We start from the raw sequence: 18266 nt of genomic DNA, 5'->3' as shown, positions 1-18266 counted from the left end.
AGCTATTGACCTGAACTGTAGCTTCAAAAGCTCAGAGCATGATTCACTACTGCCCAGGCATACAGTTTGTTGTGCAGATGACGCCAAAAGAGTGTCAGTCACACCTCCTCCTTAGCAACCATTTATGAGCAATTGGTTTCACTTCCTCCTTTCTGCTGTCCTCGGGGATCTGACCTGGACAAGCCTTTCAGCCTGCTCAGCTCAGCAGTGCTCTGCCACATTTCCTGGCTTCTCTTCTGCTCCTACAGCAGGAATGTCATCCTTTGTTTAACACAAAATGTCTCAGAAGTTTTGTTAGTGGGTATGGACCCGGTGTAGGTGTCCAGGGACTGGCAGCAGAGGTGGTCTCTGTGAGGAAACAGGGTTGTCCCATGCCAGACACAGCCACTTCCAAACAGCTCCAAGAGACCCACCATGGGGAATGGCTGAGCCCAGCCAGTAACACCAGTGGCACCCCTGGGAAAACATATTTAAGGAAGGGCAAACCCACTATGTACCAGCGTGAGAGAGAGAGGAGTGGGGAGAAAAAAAGTGGGGAATTCCACTGTGAACAGAAGGATCAAGAAAAAAAGAGGGGATGGAGGTGCTGCAGGTGCTGGAGCAAGGATTTCCCTATAGCCCAGTAAAGGACCACAGTGGGAGCAAATATCCGCAGTGCGGCCCATGAGGGACCCCACAGAGCAGGTGGATACTTTCTGAAGGAACTGAACAAAGCATCAGAGGCAACTTTGAAGTATTTTACCTCAACCCCAGGAAAAAAAAAAATCTGTAAAATCTCGGGAAAAATGTTTTTGACTGGTCAGACGGTCTGATAAAAAAAGTGTGAGTTTTTACTCTGGGGGGGAAAAAAGCGGCCAAAGAAAACCAAGCCGAACAACAAACTCGCAAACCACAACCCAACATAGGAAGCCCGACTATTTGCCAAGGGAGGCACAAAGCGGCAGAGCGCTGGGGGTTCTTGTGCCGCCGCTTGCCGCTCCTGCTGCTCTGAAACAGTTGCGAGAAGCCGGATCTTCTGGGGCAGCCCTTCCAGGGCGGCGAGCTCGGCGGCGACCCGCGTCCCGAGGGGACCGCGCCGGTGTATCCATAGGAAAATGACGCGATGCAGGGTTAGTCGGTTTGTATTTACACCCCGTACCGAGCGGTTTGCCTCCTCCTTGCACAGCTGAACCCGCACACGGCTCCGGGCGGGACACAGGTTTCGCCTCGGTGGAGCGCTGGGTTCACGGGCAGCCGCCGCCTCTTCCGAGCCGCTCCCGCTGGACGGGCGGGAGGGAATCCTCCCCGGAGCGAGGGAGCCATGGCGATCACTGACAAACCGCACTGTCCCGCTAGCCCCGGGCCCCTCCAGCCCCGCGGGTACACTGCCTCTGGCGGCGCCTCGCCCGCTGTCAGGCACCGCCCCGTCCAGGCGCGTCCGCCGGCCGGAGACGATGGCTGGAGAGGGACGGGGCGGGGAAGGGGAAGGGAGAGGCGGGGGGAAATGTCTCGGTCGCTACGGGAGACGGGAGAAAACCGGAAGCCGGCGGGGCGGGGCGGTGTGGCGCTGGCGAGCCCTTCCCCGCCGCCAGCCTCTCTCCGCCGGCCGGCGGCAGCAGCGCCATGGGGTGTTTCTTCTCCCGCCGCAGGAAGCCGGCCCAGGGCGGCCAGCTGCCGCCGCCGCAGCAAGCGGGAGCCGGGCAGGACGCGGTCACCGGCGAGCAGAAGGCGCCGCAGTACAGCTGGGACCTGCGAGCCAAGGTACCGCCCCGGCGGCTGCGGGTTGGGGCTGCGGGCTGGGGCTATCGCCTCTCTCACTGGGCAGCGTCTCGCTGTCTCCTGCCGTCCGGGGTGTGTGCTCCGGCAGGGAGCTCGCCTACCCCGGTCCCGCTGTTGCGGCTCGGTCCGAGCAGTTCATTGCGTTTATTTGAACAATTAAAAAGTGTTTAGCCTAAGGATTTTACCAGGCGGTCTCAAATTGTGCAAGCGGAGAGGGCGGCGCGCTGGGTGCCGCGGCTGCCGGTGGTGCGAGCATCGGTCCCGGAGGGGGCTGGCGGTGCCTCCCGGTGGGACAGCGCCCTGTGGGTAGGCAGTTTAGCTGTGACAGTCCCCAAGGTGTCTGCCTGCCGTCGGGATTCCTGAGACAGCGCGGAGTCCCCTAGATGCGTGCTTCACTCCAGAAAACCGGGATTAATGGCTGAGGAACTGCTTGTGCCCGGGCGAGTCCCAGCACCTGGCATTGGGGCGGAGGCATAAAACTCGTGCCATGTGTCCTGACTGTCGATATTGATTCTTCCTGCTTGGGTGTTTGCGCTGCTGTTTTGGTTGGTTGTTTGGATTTGGATTTTTTTAAAGGTTTTGGGGTTGGTTTGGTTTTTTTTTTTGTCCCCCCCCCCTTTTTTTTTTTTTCTTTTTAGGAAGTAGAACTAGCTTATTAGCCTGTAAAAAGACAGATGAAGAAAAATCATTTCCCATGCTGTCTCCAGAGCTCCCGTGAAGATTCAAGCGGGAAAGCACTTAAATGCTGGATAAAATGTATTTCTTCCTAGCCTCATTTCAAGTCTCACTTCCTAAATATATAATGACATTGTAGCCCTGCTAGGCCTCTCTTCCTTTCCTCTCCAGCTGCCTTCGGTAGGGGAAGAAGAAATTGAGCAGGCGAAAAACATAATTAATGCGGTTTCAAAAAATAAAATCCTCAAACCTTTAGGCCATATTTTACAAGTATGGAAAAGGAAATGTGTGAACTTATTTGAATGTTTAGCTTGCTTGTTTTTAAAACTTGGCCAGGTGCTCTAGGGTGTCCCTTAAGTCTTCCAAGTAGATTAAGGCAAGCTTAGATGGAGATGAGCTAGAGAGTGTGCACATGGCCTGGAGGAGTTGGTTCCTTGAGGATAAAGATGAGGAATCTGTGTTGGGCTTATTGCTTTGGCTAGCAAGTATTTAGGGAGCAGACAGAGAAGGAAAGGATAACAGCCTGTCACTCATATGGAGACTATTCTCACAGCTGGAGGGGCTGTACTGAAGCCATATTTTAGTGACAGAACAAAACTTGGTCTAAAAGTAAATTACTAAATCAGCCTTTGGAATAATATTTTTTAATTTTAGAGCAAATTCACCAGCTAAGGCACAACAGGAATGGGAATTTTTACCCCATCTACTTATATACAGCTAACTTTGAAAACTAAAAGAAGGAAAGTCAGGATATACAAAGACTTGATTCAGAGAACAAGCCAGCCTCGTTGCTAAGGAGATGATTGTTGTTAACTTGCTGGAAGTAGGCTCAAGCTAACATATGAAATTGTTACAGCACCAACAATCTATCTCTGTGGAGTAAAAAAAACCCGTGGTCATGTATTGCATGTAAAACTTCCTCTTTTTCTATAAAAGACTCTTACAAACCAGAGGAATCAGTGAGTTTGGGCCGTGCTAGTGAACTGTATAAACCATCAAATTAGCTGCTTAATTTTGTACTGTACAGCCTAAGAAGGCTATTTAATGTCTAAGTTCATTTCTCTTGCTCTTTGCAGCCTTATTTTTCATTGGGCTTTTTGGGTGTAAGATTAATACATTAAACTAGGAAAGCACCTGGAGTCATCTTATCTTGGAGTACTGAGCACTTGCTGCACTAAACTTGTTGATCCCAGTTTGTATTAAGTGATACCCTGTCACTTAATGCAGTAGCTTTAAATGTTGTCTATGATACCTTGTCCTGTTGTCTATTGCTTTCTCATTTGTGAGGCTTCACATATACTAATTTATTTCACAAGTTTGTGTTTGTACACAAAGTTAACTTGAAGTCAGTTGGAAAACTTGTGGCATCAAGACTCCTATTTATCTATCCAGTGCATTGAATTGTATTCTAAACCCTGAAAAACTCAACTCTGCCAACAGATGTGCTAAAATGTTCTTTGATGTTTATTTCCACCATTTGGGTTGGGGATGTGTTTCTAATTTTAGGCTCTCCTACTCAGTGGTGCTGCTGTGGTTACATAGTTCCGTTTCACAAGCAGGTTTGGCAATTGTCTGTAGTTTTTGTAAACTATGCTCAGTATGCTCTTACAGGTGAGTATATCTTGCTGCTCAGACATTCCAGCTGTCTTCCTGTAAACTAATGCCATCCTGACAGGGCAGAAAAAATTAGGCACACTTGTGTGCATATTTGTGTGATTAGGAATGTGTAGAAGGATGACTGAACCTGAGGGGATCTTCCAACAAAAGTATTTCTTCTGCTTCTGAAGGACATCATTGCTAGCTGAGCCTATTTTAATCATGCTCTGATGGTAAAAGATGATTATTATTGATACTGTCTGCTAGTGTAGCCCTAGACAAAGAGAAATATGATGATATCCCAGTGACCATGTAACTCTTGTGTAATAGTCCCAAAAACAGGCCATGTGGTAGAAAATTCTAAATAGAAAATATTATAAGATGCTGGTAGTTGAATTGAAATTAAGGAAAAGATATGAGTTTGAGGAGCCTTTTCAGATTTCTGTGTATTAAGTGAGGACAGAAGTTTTAAGCTATGAAAAATTTAATCAAATTTAGATTACATTGTAAATCTGCTGGAGTCTCTGAAATGCTTTCTGAGCCTTAGTTTCAGAGAAGTGGCTGAAAATTACTTATGGTGCAGTAGAAGAACCAAAGGATCAGATTATCTTGAAAACAGAAAGGAGAAGGATGAGCATTCTGTTTCTTGCTGCTCTGGGATTCTCAGTCCATGAGTGTAAGCAGAGCACAGATAATTCCAGAGTCTGTTAGTACTGCACTGTGTCCTGAGGACTTATTATGTCTCTTGATGTCTTTGGGCTGTCATGAGAGTCTTTCTGACCAAGTGTGGGAGAGGAATTTGGTGGTGCTCAGCCCTTCCCAGCCTCCTTCAGCTAGCTTTCCACCTGGGTTGTTTTTTTTCCCACTGTATGACTAACAGCAGTTATTGAATGTGGGTATGTACCAACAGGAACTGGGGCTTCTGTGTCTTGTGATGGCAGATGCACTCATGACCTTCACAGGAGAAGAAACTCAAACAGCTGCATCATCTTTTTTGCTCTTGTCTCATGTTCAAAGAAGTAGGATTAGATTAATTATAATCATAGTGGCATTTAGAACTTAGAGGAACTGTCTTTCCCAGATTATTTTTTTAACTTTTAGGAGGAACAAGTAAAGTTTTGTTTTATGTCAACTGACTTCCAACTTTAACCTGTTTAGTTGATAGGAAATATGCAGCTATCATTGTTATTGTGCTGTGTATCTGTATTTAAACATTTAAAAAAACCTTGAGAGGTTTCACTTTTTTGCCTAAATCATAGTCTTTTGTTACTTACCTTATGTTTGTGGATTCTTCATGAATGGTCTGAGCTGACTTGTGTATGTCTAAATCTTATTTAGGTAGCCATTTTGTACTTTATTTTTGAATATTAATAAAATAACTTTTTTTCCTCTAAATATTGGATTTAAGGACAAAATAATTCATTTTATCTCCCTTATGCTTCCTGGTGCACCAGAAGAACTATTGCTGTTTTTCTCAAAATGTGGTCAGATCAACTGTGAAACAGTCAGAAGGTTCATATTAAGCAGTATTTCCAGTTAGATTAAATACAGGCCTGTGGTAGCTTCCTTTCTTCTTTCACTTTTTCTGTATGCAGTGTTTAGCAGTGGTTTGCTGAACGTGAATGACTGTTTTATGCTGTTATGGGCATTATGGAAAAGCATAAAGATTCCCAAGAATAGAATGAAATGAGTATTCAGATTGTTGTATTGGCCACTCCTAAAGTCAGGGTGTGCAGGGGATGTTCCAAAATGAAAAACTGTTTGCTAGAGACAGGAATCTTCACTACACTTTCCACCTTTTCTTGTTGTGCAAGAATCTTGAAATCTGCCAGTGGGTGAGTAACTTCAACAAGCAATCTCCAGAGGATGTTGCAACTCATTACTTGAGGGCACCAAACCCGTGCAAGTATGAATATGCAGAAGTGTCTAGGCCTGGGAATGCACTTTTTTTTTTTTTCTTATTTCCCTAATGTTAATTCCCCTGCTGACAAAAATAGTGCTTAAAGCTTCTTAAGTTGATGTGCCTACCCTGTAGGTGCAGCTTTTAATGTCACTGGGTCAACAGTCAACTTCTGTATATTATCAGCTGTAAGTTCTTTGAACTGCCACCTGTACAGATTTAGAGAGATAGGGGATGATTTTTTAAAAAATATTGAAAACAGAAGACCTTAGTGTACGTGGTTTAGAAATACTTTTCAAACTGTTGGCTCAGCAGCCTGGACACGGGTAACTAGAGGAGAACTGTAACCTGTTAAGAACAGCAGTACCTTCTCATATTTGTAGGGGTCTATCACTGTTGACTGAAACTCCTTCCCTGATGGATCCCGTGTAAAAGTCTTGCTAAGACATGAACTCACGCCACAACCACTTCAAGATGTTGGGATCCTTTATGATTCTAGGTACAGTTTCCACTAACAGCTGTGAAGGTCTGCTACTTGCAAGTCTTCTTCCAAATGGGAGCTGGCAGGTTTTGGTGGCAGTGAACTGGATAGTGGTGGCTGAAGAGATATAAGTCATGTGCAGCTTTCACATAGCCTCTGACCTTCTTGCAAGACAAGTGTCTGTTGGAAGGAAAGCTGCTTAATGCACCTTGCACTTGTAACAGGATGCCCTGGAGCTGTAAGGAGCCGTGACAAACTCGTTTGCCTTCACTTCTCTCCTTTTGTTTGTTCTTTAAAATCCTCACTCCTTACAATTTATCCTCTAGCCCTTTGTAACAGACTTCTCACCATTGTGTAATTGCTAAGAAACAAAGATTAGGCTTCTATGCCTGTTATGAGAAAGGAAAATATTAGCCCTGTATGAAGGGCTGGCTTTTTCATCATCACATCTGGTTATTTTATGTCATCCTATGGAGTAATACCTGAACCTGTGCAGAGCCACTTCAGTTAGAAGGCTTCAACTCCTGAGCTGTGCCAATATCTATTAATGTATTACTTTTATCTACTCTAAGAACTCTTTCAATTCACCTGAAACTATTAAAAGCTACTGCTGCGAATACTGTCACCTTTTGAACTTTTATCAGCCTGGGGAAAAAAAAACACGTTTTAAAAACCTGTTAAGGGACGGAGAGTCTGTCTGGGTGAGATGGGTGGATTTGGACAAAGTTTTGTGAAACTTTATCCAAATACAAAGGACAAGTAGATGAGTTATCAAATAGTTTAATTTTCCTGACCTGACATGTGCTTAAGATTTTATAGCCAGTGGAGCACCAAATGAATGGGCAGAGAAATGCATATAGCCCTGGTTATGGTTGTATGAAACTGAAGATTTTACTTTCTTTTGTTTCTTTTGGCTTTCCTAGCCTGCTTTTTTTTTTTTTGCTATGTTGCCAAGACAGCTTAAGAAGCAGTTGGTGTTCACTGTCTGGGGAAGGAAGGTGGTTGCAGTGATTTAATATTGACCTGTTGATGATACCTGAAGACTTCAGAGATGGTCAATGTGCACCAAGAAGGTTGATGGCATCCTGGCTTGTATCAAAAGGAGTGTGGCCAGCAGGACTAGGGCCATGACCTGTACTTGGCACTGTTGAGGTTGTACCTCAAATCCTGCATTCAGTTCTGGATTCCTCACTTAAGAAAGACACTGAAGTGCTGGAGCATGTCCAGAGGAGGCCAGAGGAGCTGGTGAAGGGTCTGGAGCACAAGTCTGATGATAAGCACCTGAGGGAGCTGTGGTTGTTGGAAGAAAAGGAGGCTCAGAGAAGGCCTTATTGCTCTTTACAACCACCTGAAAGCAGGCTGTAGGAGGTCAGGGTTGGTCTCTTCTCCCAAGTACTGAGTGATAGGATAAGATGAAAAGGCCCCAAATTGCTCCAGTGGAGGCTTAGATTGGACATTAGGAAAAACTTCTTCATGGCAAGAGTTGGAGCAGGCATCCCAGGGAAGTGTCAGAGTCACCATCCCTGGAGGTATTTAAAAAATGTGTAGATGTGGCAGCTGGGGACATGGTTTAGTGGTGGACTTGGCAGTGTCAGGTTAATGGTTGCACTTGATGGACTTAGAGGTCTTTGCCAATTTCAACTATTCTGTAATCCTATGGGCATATAAGGTGCTGCTGGATGCATCCTCATAGTCATGGTTCTGCCTTCAGGCCTGTTTCTCTGACATGTTTTTTTTACCCAGGAGAAGTGAAATACTTATATCTGCTATAGTCTTATATCCCCTCCTCTCAGGGGCAATAACCCAGTGAGGGGAGAGAGTTTCAAATCTATTCCATGCAGTCCCTCCAGTCTGTACTGCAGTGTTAATCAATAAATACTCTTAGTCTTTAAAAGGATGACTGCAAAACAAAATCAGAGGAAATGTGCAAATTCTTTGGCATGGTCAACAGAGAAGTAAAAGCTATGTCAAGGTGGAACTCTAAGTTCTGGAAAATAGGCAAATAAAGAGGAGCTCCTGAACCTGATAATAAGATGAACGTTTATCCGTAACTTGACTACTGTTCTTACTCAAAAATTCTCATTTGAAACTGTCTATAAGCTGTGAGCTTGCTGGCTAATGAGTGTTTTTCACCTAGGCCTTAATAATATTGCAAAGTGAAGTTTCAGAAGTCCTTGCAAAGGCCCCTGGGTAGGATGAGCTAGTGCTGCTTCAGAGGCTTTGAACAGCAGAGCAATTCAGAAAGATGTGCTTAGGTTCCAAGTGTCAAAAAAGCTGTAAGTTCTGGAAACACTGAACTTCTCATTCCTAAAAGAAATAACTGTTCCTCTGTGCTTCTTTTGAAAGGAGTAAGTCTGTCTCCCATGGTTATTTAAAAAAAAAACAACACCCAACATACAGATTTACACAAACATACATAAATGTTCTAAGAGATGCCTGGGAAGAATATGTCCAAAAGCAATTTTAATATTTGTGTTCTCAAGTAAGTGGGAATATGAGGGTAAGTAACTTGTATATTCAAATATGTAACATTACTTGAGACTAAAGACCTTGGAGAGTTAAAATCCAAAGCATGCTGTGTGACTGAGTCTCCATAATGTGTCCCTTATCTTTTGAGTCTCCCAATTTTATTTGTAACACTTCCAGCTAACTTTCCTGGATGTGTACTAGTGGTATTAAATATGATTGAGGAGAGAATTCTAGGAAGCCATCTTCATTGTCTCAACTTGCATTTTATTTGGAAGATTCATCAGCTGCAAAACTCCTTTCCTGTCTGTAGGTCATATATGTTGCATAGAACAAAATACATTTTATCAGCTGGTAGGGATTTTTAGCTTCCTTTGGCTGTTCCATTCAAAAGCTACCAAGGCTGGTTTATTGAATGTCTGGTGCTAGCCTGTTCTGGTTTAGGCCTTTTGCTGGTCTCTAAATATTGTGTCAATGTTTGACATGCTAGGAAGGAGTATTTTTAGGAATTGAACTGCACGAAAACTGTGGTAATGCATGATAACTGATTATGGTACAGCAAATTTTAGAAGCCTCAAGGCTGATAATCAGAAAGCAGGCTGGTGAAGAGGTCTTGTGTTGGTCATTCACTTATACACTTCTATGTGCTATTTTAATGAGCTTTCACAAGAGGGCAGAGTAGAATTTGCTCCAGGAAACTGGCTCGAGATTTAACTTATATCTAGAAATAAGCCAGCTCAGATTCCTTTGGTTTTAGGACAGCATGGGTGTATTATTCATGCTTTCTCCTGTATTGCATCTGTCCTAGGTGCTGTGTGGCTTGTGAGTTGCTGCTCCCTAAAGGAGAGTGCCAGGGAAAGCCACAGCCTCCCTCAGATTTTCTGCCCCAGCCAGAGGGATGCTGGAATGTGGAGGAGATCTGCAAACATGCCCCCTGTACCATCACTGTCAGTTTTTGCTTTTTGGACTTAGCTAAAACAATCTTGTATGTTTTGTTTGCACAAAAATCTTGTCCTTGTTATCACGAGATGATGCTGTGGCACGCATTAATGAGCTCTCTGTAGTTTGCAAACATAATAGAGAAGATACTGTTTGACAGCAACAAGATTTCCTTGCAATGTGTTGAGGTAAAATATGACCAAGAAAATTACTCAAAAAAGAAAATACTGTGTATCACCAGCTTTATGAATCTGTAAGTATGTTGGACAATTTATTTGTTACAGTTACTACTCTACCCAGAACCATCATCCTTGTTGAAACAGTTCAGAGTCTACAGTTAAAACTAGCTCCCCTTGCCCCATTCTTTATTTAAGGACAAACTGAGTTGCTTTTTTTTATTCCCCTGGAGATTGTCAGAGGCGTAGTTTCATGTTTTAGTTGTATCTCAATACTGTGTATTCCAGTAGTTTAGCTCAAGGAGCTGCTTCTGATCTTTCATCACTCATTGACGACCCTTGTGGCAGTATATCCTATACTATTCAGTGGTACTTCAATCAGTGCAAGTCAATGGGCATTTAACATTTTAATATTCTCTGTATTTGAAGATTTTAACCTGTTTTTTTATTATTTTATTCCTCCTTCAGATTGACCCCAAAGATTACACTTTTTCCGGACTTAAGAACGAAACTGTGGGTCGACTGCCTGGAAAAGTAGCAGGGCAACAATTTGTCATTCAGGACTGCGAGAACTGTCAAATCTACATATTTGACCATTCTGCTACAATCACGATTGACGACTGTGTAAATTGCCAAATCTTTTTAGGACCAATAAAAGGCAGCGTGTTTTTCCGTGACTGCAAAGATTGCAAGTGTGTGGTCGCCTGCCAACAGTTCCGCACACGGGACTGCAGAAAGCTGGAGGTGTTCTTGTGCTGTGCCACCCAGCCCATTATCGAGTCCTCCACAGGTATGAAATTTGGATGTTTCCAGTACTATTATCCTGAGCTTGCTTTACAATTTAAAGATGCTGGTCTGAGTATCTTCAATAACACGTGGAGCAACATCCATGACTTTACCCCTGTGTCTGGAGAAAATAACTGGGGCCTTTTGCCTGAAACTGCTGCAGTCCAAGATTACGTTCCTCTGCCCAGCTCTGAGGAGCTGAAAGCTGTCAGAGTTTCTACTGATGCTACAAAGAGCATAATACCCATAACTCGAGGGCGGAGACAGAAAAACAGCGATGAGTCGTGTTTGACCGTGTTTTTTGCTGGTGACTACACAACTGCAAATGCCAGGAAGTTAATTGATGAGGTGAGCAACCTTTGTCTTCATTCAGGCTTTTCAATTCCTAATTCAGCGTTCCTGTGGGCAGCCTCTGATTCTCCCTGGAGGGGGACTATAGAGGCTCTGTTTGTCTACTGACCATACTGATCAACTGCATTGTTTAAAACTTCAAAGCAAGGTAAGAGACTGAATCTCATTTGATCAGTCAGTTGCTTTACAGTTGGCATCCTGTGAGTGACACATCTATTCTCTGTGCACTTTTCCATCATGGCACAGCAAAGAATTGCTCTGAAGAAAATACGTAGTTGATTTGATTTGAACTTGGTCAAATGTAGAGTAAGTGATTGACAATGCTTGTGAGAGGGATGTAACTGATTTACTTGTTAGCTTATTGTCCTGAAAGTCTCAGCTAGCAAAAATCTCTCCTGAAAGCTTTTCCAGTACTAACAGAGAGTCTTAAAAGAAAAAAAAAAAAAGGTGTTTAAATGTTTCCCCTGTGTCATCCAGTGCTGGAACTTTTTTTCTGAAAGGGGCAGTGAGTGTTTGTCATGGCTGGTCAGCTGTCTTCAATGACTTAAATAGCTTTTTTTTATTGGTCTTTCTGGTTTTTAATTTTTTTTTCCTGTGAGATAGCATCTTCCAAGCTTGGCTGAGTTTGTGCTTTCCTGGGGCTAAAACCTGGGAGTGGCTGGCTGCTTTCACCATCCTCAAGTGCCAAGGATGTCACAGAGCAGAGCCAGTAACCATGGGCTACAGCATCTGAGAGTGGTATCTGTAAAAGATGCTGATCACAGTGTTGTATGATCAACTAAACATCTGGTGGAGCTCTTTCCCTTGGGTTTTTGTCTGCAAGGAAAGAAAGCTGTAGGGTGTCTCCTTGCCTCCTCTCTGCCAAGCTGGACTTTTGTGGGCCTGAGCTACTGAGTTACTTGAGTGAAGGGAGATAATGATACTTACAGGTGGTTTCTTCTCTGATGAAGGAATAGCTACAGGAGGAGGGTAATAGATGTGCTCTCCTCTGTTAGTAGTTATGTAGAAGTTAGAGTTAAGAAGATGCTAAAGCACTAGTTAGAGTGTTTCTGTGGAAATCTAACTGCTCTGTAGATTAATGGATGTTTTGGAAGTAAAAATGTATTTGCTCCTTTCCCACGTGCTTTTAGTTTCATATTAGATTTGGAGTAAAAATGAGGGGATGGGGCGTGTATATGTGTTTTCAAACATTGTTAACTCTTGTTCCAAAACTGAAAACTTAGCAGTTGATGGATGAGTCTGAGCTAATGCTTGACTGAACTATTGCAGACTAAAGAGAACTGACTGCTTGTTTCCAGATCCTGAATGACTTTAACTCCCATTAGTTTATGCTTGTGAGGGATTGTGGGGAAAAACACATAACCCTGGGCCCTAATATATAAAACAAAAACATTCACATTCATTCCTCTAGGTGCACTAGGGCAGAGGAGAAAATCTGGATGAATGGAGTGAAAATAAACAGAAGTGTAGAAAAAGCAAATGGTCTCTGAAAAGAGCAAAAAGGGTCCCTTTGCTCTGAGACTTAATGTGTATGGGAAAAATGAGTCTATTACAGTGTAATCTGGATACTCAAGTTGAACTTTGCCTTAGAAGCATTTTTAACATGAATTCTTCCTCTGTTAACAGATGACTAGCAAAGGCTTTCAGCTGGTACAGACTAAAGAGGTTTTAATGAAGGCAGAGGATGCTCACAGAGTTTTCCAGCAGAGTGCGTTAGAATTCATTCCACTGCTGGAAAAAGGTGAGTTTGTGTTATCTTTCTCCTCTTGATATAGAAATCTGTCACTAGAGAGTTCTGGAGAAGAAAGAAGAATGAAGGACAAATTTGTATTTCAAGGGCATACTATAAAACATGTTGAGATAGCTTTGGAAGCCTCACTGAGGCCCTAAACAAGCCAAAACTCCTGAAGGCATCAGAAATGAGTTATTTCACATTTATTTTGTGTTTCTGCTCCCCCTCTAGTGGTCCAACTGCATAGTTCAGGAGCAGTGGCACATGCAGATCTGCCTGAAGTCGTCAAAAAAAGTTCATGCTTTTAGACTATTTCTGACTTGTCACAATTGCTGCTCAACCACTGAGCTGCAATTGTGTGTTTGGTGTTTCTGTATAAATTATTTAAACAAATCAGTACAGGTGTACAGAAAGCAGAGAAGTGTTTAAAATTCTTGTTTATAACTGGTGTACTGTCCAAGCCTTTCTATTGATATGACTGCAGTTGGGGTTTGTCTCTTCTTTCAGAAGTACTGACATCTTGGTATGTGTTACATGCTAAAGCTCACTGCACATTCCCAGACTTGGTAGCAACATGCAGGTTTTTTCATGGTGACATGAGAGGTCTGTGATGCCCATTGCAAGAATAGGACAAAAGTCATTGCACTTGTAAGATGGTAGTCCAGCTTATGGGCTGTGTTGCAGTCATGTGGGAGGAAATACCATGTTCAGAATGAAACCAGAGAAAGCAGATCTGCAAATAGTGGGTGAGAACAAGTCTAAAAGCCAGGCAATTCACTATCTTGGGACTAAAGCAAAAATGCTTGAATGACTCAGTCCTACTCCAGATGTCTGTGAAATGGCTCACTATTTGAGCAGTTTAGTCTGACTCACTTCCATGATGCCTTGCACTCTTTAGCATTTTTGGGCTATTGCTGCCTTTCAAGAAGTAAAACTGGAATCCTGCCCAAATCTCTGGGGAAAAAAAAAAAAAAAAGGAGCATGGAATTGCAGATAACACTGTACCTTTTTTTTGTAACATGTTTAAGTCTTTTTAATTCCTTATCTACTGTTATGGGACTGCTCAAGCAAAAAAATAAAATACTTCTTGTACAAGAAGTATTTTACAAATACTACAAATTGTTGAAGCTATTTTATTTTTTTGCTCAAGCAAAAAAATAAAATAGCTTCAACAATTCCCTATGGGTTGAGTAATCTACTGTTTCAATGCCAAACTTAAAAGTATTATTGATTTTAGATGAACCTATTTTCTAGGTCCAGTGGTTGCTTTGGAATTCAATGGAGATGGTGCTGTGGAACAATGTCGAAGCACTGTAAATGAAGTTTTTAGTGGCACCAAGGTAAGCTGGTGTATTGCTTTATTAATAGAAAATATTACAGAATGTCTGAGCTATTTCATGGTCAAGATCTAGTGTTGACATACTACACAATCTTTTTTGTTCATGGGTAGTAAAATTGGAATATCCTTTTGTTGTTGTTTTGGTTTTTTGTACTCAAAACATGAGTAACTTTTTGCTGACAAGAAAATTGTCCTAGGAAAGAGAATTCTGAATCCCCATATCCACTGAAGAATATAAGATTTCCACTTAAAACTGTTATTTCACATAATACAAAATCAAGTTCTATAATAAAAAAGTTCCACTTAAGTCCTGGATTTAGTCACTTAACTGTGGTTGCCTGTCTATTAAACCACGACAAAGATAATATGATGGGATTTCAACTTTTTTCCATGTTTACTTTTGCTGTGTAGGATACCACAGAATGCCTTCCTTCAAAGACAGTGCTCTTTTTTCTTCTGTCAGCTTTTTTCACTTTAGCTTCCTTACACCACATCTCCTCTTTCCTTGCTGTTCCCTTTCTCTAAATGCCAATGGTTTTGAGAAAGTTTATGGAAACATTTAGAGCACTCCTGATAACAGGAGAGTGACAAACCCTTTGCTTTCAGGCAGCTGCTCAAAGAAGACTTCAATATCTTTAAGACATCTAGCATCCATGTAGCTCCTTGTTGTCTTTCAGTTCCTTTCAAAAGATTTACTTGGAACTAGGCTGCCCAGTTTCTGGAAAACAGTAATCTTGTAGCTAGAGCTTGGACTTTTACATACATTGATAAATTTTGAAAAATGAAAAAGTAATTGAAGTTACTTTTTAAAAAATAGTCATCTGCTGGAGAAGCGATGAAGAGGTTTTTAGGGTAGTATAGCACAAGGAAGTCTTTATTAGACACTCCCCTTCTGTTAAAGGAAAGTAGTAGTCTAAGGATTTTGTCTATTTATTTTTCCCCTGCTCTACTGGAAAGAGTTGACTTTACCAATGAATATATGTCTAAATAGACACTAACTGAAGCTGTGACCCCTGAATAATGAAGCCCCAAGCTCCTGATCCTAAAGGCTAGGGTTAATGCAGCCAGCATGTGTGCTAGGAAAGGGTGACAATAACAAATGGTGGATGCATCAGGGCTGAGAGAATACTAGGATTTGTTCTGTCACACAGTGGGAACCAGCAGAGTTGTGTGTCTCATGAAATGCAAAACTAAAAATAAGCATTACTGGTTCCAAAAGAGCACGACTGCTTTTACTGATGCATAACTATTTTCTTGTTTAACAAAACAGGTTTTTGTATCGGAAAGCAAAGCAACAGCATCTCAAGATGTAGACAATTTCTACAATTTTGCTGACATGCAGATGGGAATGTGAAGTTCAGCATGACAGTGCTCACGAACGGTTTGTCTTAGCACTTGGACGTCACTTGGCTTGAATCTCACAGTAGTTTTGTCATTTAGTTTTGTATTTCTCATATATCCCTTTTATAAAGCCACTGGTGGTTTTTAATGCAATATTATCTGAACTGGAGCAAACTGCATAGCTAGCCATGTGCATTGTGTTTGAAACTTAAGTTTAACTTTGAAAACAATTGAGCTTTTCTACTAACTTTTTTACAGTGATTTCTAAACATCTATCGACACTTGAATGTTTCTTGACAACATCTAATGATTATACATATTTTAAAAGTGCAATGCTGATCCAAGTTTGATGCAGTAGTAATTGTTATCTTTCACTCAGACACATCGTTTAGAAAGTGTATTTATGTGAAATTTGCCCTTCAAAATTTTCCCGTATGCAAATTTGTCTTTACTGGGGGTCCAGGAAGGAAGCTGTAGTCATTTGCTTTTTCTGAAAGCTTAGTCTGAAATTAATTGTCCTTGTAGCATGCTTTCAAAAGCAGTTTGTGACTTTGGCTAACTCTGCTTCAGTGTGCTTTTTGAATAAAGTTGTTTGCAGCAGCCTTTGTGGTGAGAGTTGTCACAACAGCATTCTGGCAAGTGAGCACTTACCAGGCTTTTCTGCTTTAGGGTGAATCCTGAGCATGAGTGCTCTGCTGAAGCTCCTCTAAGGTCTGCTCAGGTTCTTTGGTATTGCCAGCTCACACATGGGATATATTTGAGGTTTCTTTGCACTTGAGCAATAAACCTCCGGCATATTGTTGTTTTCTAGAAGGGACATAGCCAGTAGTCAGAGAAGGACTCTGATGGCATTAAAAACCCCTTCTTCCTTGCTAGATCCCAGGAGAAGGCTTTTACTTGCAGAATCAATATAGAAAGTGCTGTAAAATGCTACACACTGCCATAGGATTTATTTTGTATTAATTCTAAAGACAGAATGAAGAAGTACTACCAGCATTTTGTAAGATGCATTTGAATAGTGTTCAGTAATAATGCTTATTGCTAAATAATGCACATTAGAATGCAAATCTATATGGGTATCAAATACATGATTGATTAATTTTTGCATATTACATCCTTACTGATTTTTCTATGTGAACTTAAAGCTTCAGTCCAGGTTTACAAGCCCTCTGTAATACTTGAACCAATTGTGCATGCAGACACACAAAACCAAATTTCATAATTAAAACATGGCTTGCCAGTTTGCATAGCCTTTACAATTCATTGAAAGGATTGGGGCTGTGCTGAGGTGCTAAAGCCATTTCCTCATTATGGTCATCCATCAAAAGGGAAGATCTTGCAAATTTTAACTGAAGATGAGTCTTGACTCATCAGTTTCACAGCTCTGGAGCTCCAAAGTGGGTGGCTAAAAACATCTCTAATTTTTTTGAATTAGCACATGAAAGAATCTCTTCTCCTGAAATTCATAATTCTGTAATGCCCAAGAGAGGTTCTGAACTGTCATTTTGTTGCTACTGGGCATATGCTTGCCATTAGTTTAAACTCAAGGATATGTCCTTAGGACCTCTTGTTATAGTTATGCATAGATTAAATAAGGAAGAATATGTCCTGAATAAACTAAACCATTGGTGAACTGGAGGTAAGAAAATTGCCACTTCTTTGAAATGTTTTTATTTGACAAAGTCAAGCCACCATTAGCACAACTCATCAGTCAACATTCACAGGAATTAATCTAGACATGTACAGTAAATGTATTAGTTTGGTATGGACAGTACATTGAAATTGTATAATGTACTTCAGAGCTGGCATTGTGTGATTTGTATCAGCAGTACATATACCAGACTATCTTGGTCTCTAAACTTCTACATACAATATTTCCAAAGTTACATGCTGACACATGATTATGTGTATGTTTATAGCTTATTTTTTGTATCATCAACCTGCTGTGGAAACAAAGTGCTCAGGACTTTGGTGACTCCTTTTGCTGGAGGACAGGAAGATTAATAGAAAATTAATCTAGGCTTGAAACAGTGGAATAACTTTTCTACATGCTGGGAAAGAGCAGTGTTGTTTTGTTGTTTTTTTTTTAACATGGATGATCTGTTTACCGACATCAAGAATTTTTAATGAAAAATCCCTAAATAATGAAGGAGTTTCTCAATCCCATTATTTATCTGTCTTTTGATTTCCATTTCTTGCTAACAGGTGTTAAGAACACTTCTAGCTTAAGAGTCAAGAATTCTTTGCATTACAGAATGGTACGTGTTTAATGTATTCTTTGTACATTTCTTGTGTAGCTTTTAATGTAATTTGTATTGCACTGTGAATGGGATTCATAATAAACATTTGAAATATTTTGAACTCTGGATTCTGAAGACATCTTAAAATTATGGTATATTGAAAAACATAATTACATTATGTTAGGTATAAAATCTGGGATATTAAACAGGGGTATATTTTGAAATAGATACTCGTAGCTAATAAAAAATAAGCCTTAACTCTCTTGGCATTTATCCTCTGAAAAAGGTGATTTTTTGACAGCAGGAATTTTTCCTCAGTCAGAGATTGTGGTTTTTATAGTAGTAAAATTGTTAATTTAGAAAGCAGGTCCATTTAATATCTGAAAAACAGTAAAAAACCCCTGAAAATAAGCAAACATTTAATACATTTCTAAACGTGGCTTTAAACTGGTCAGAAACGTGGCTCTTCCAAGCAGAGATTGTCTA

At 41.3% G+C, this 18266-nt stretch overlaps 1 protein-coding gene across 1 annotated transcript; it reads left to right on the top strand.

Annotated features, from left to right (window-relative positions):
- Nucleotides 1–1534: 1534 nt before the first annotated feature.
- Nucleotides 1535–17901, top strand: RP2 (RP2 activator of ARL3 GTPase). The gene is made up of 5 exons (XM_030235059.2): nt 1535–1740; nt 10460–11125; nt 12755–12869; nt 14115–14200; nt 15470–17901. The coding sequence occupies exons 1-5, from the start codon at nt 1603–1605 to the stop codon at nt 15551–15553; spliced, it is 1089 nt and encodes a 362-aa protein (XP_030090919.1). The 5' UTR covers nt 1535–1602; the 3' UTR covers nt 15554–17901.
- Nucleotides 17902–18266: the final 365 nt, after the last annotated feature.

Source organism: Serinus canaria, chromosome 1 (genome assembly GCF_022539315.1).
Source record: "Serinus canaria isolate serCan28SL12 chromosome 1, serCan2020, whole genome shotgun sequence".
NCBI lineage: Eukaryota > Metazoa > Chordata > Aves > Passeriformes > Fringillidae > Serinus > Serinus canaria.
The sequence above is the reverse complement of the archived record's forward strand: the minus strand, read 5'-3'. Positions and strand labels throughout refer to the sequence as shown.

Coding starts and splice junctions, on each gene's coding strand:
- RP2 (XM_030235059.2), top strand. CDS start 1,603: ATGGGGTGTTTCTTCTCCCGCCGCAGGAAGCCGGCCCAGGGCGGCCAG. Junction 11,126..12,754: donor CCAGGAAGTTAATTGATGAG/GTGAGCAACCTT, acceptor CTCTGTTAACAG/ATGACTAGCAAAGGCTTTCA. Junction 12,870..14,114: donor CATTCCACTGCTGGAAAAAG/GTGAGTTTGTGT, acceptor CCTATTTTCTAG/GTCCAGTGGTTGCTTTGGAA.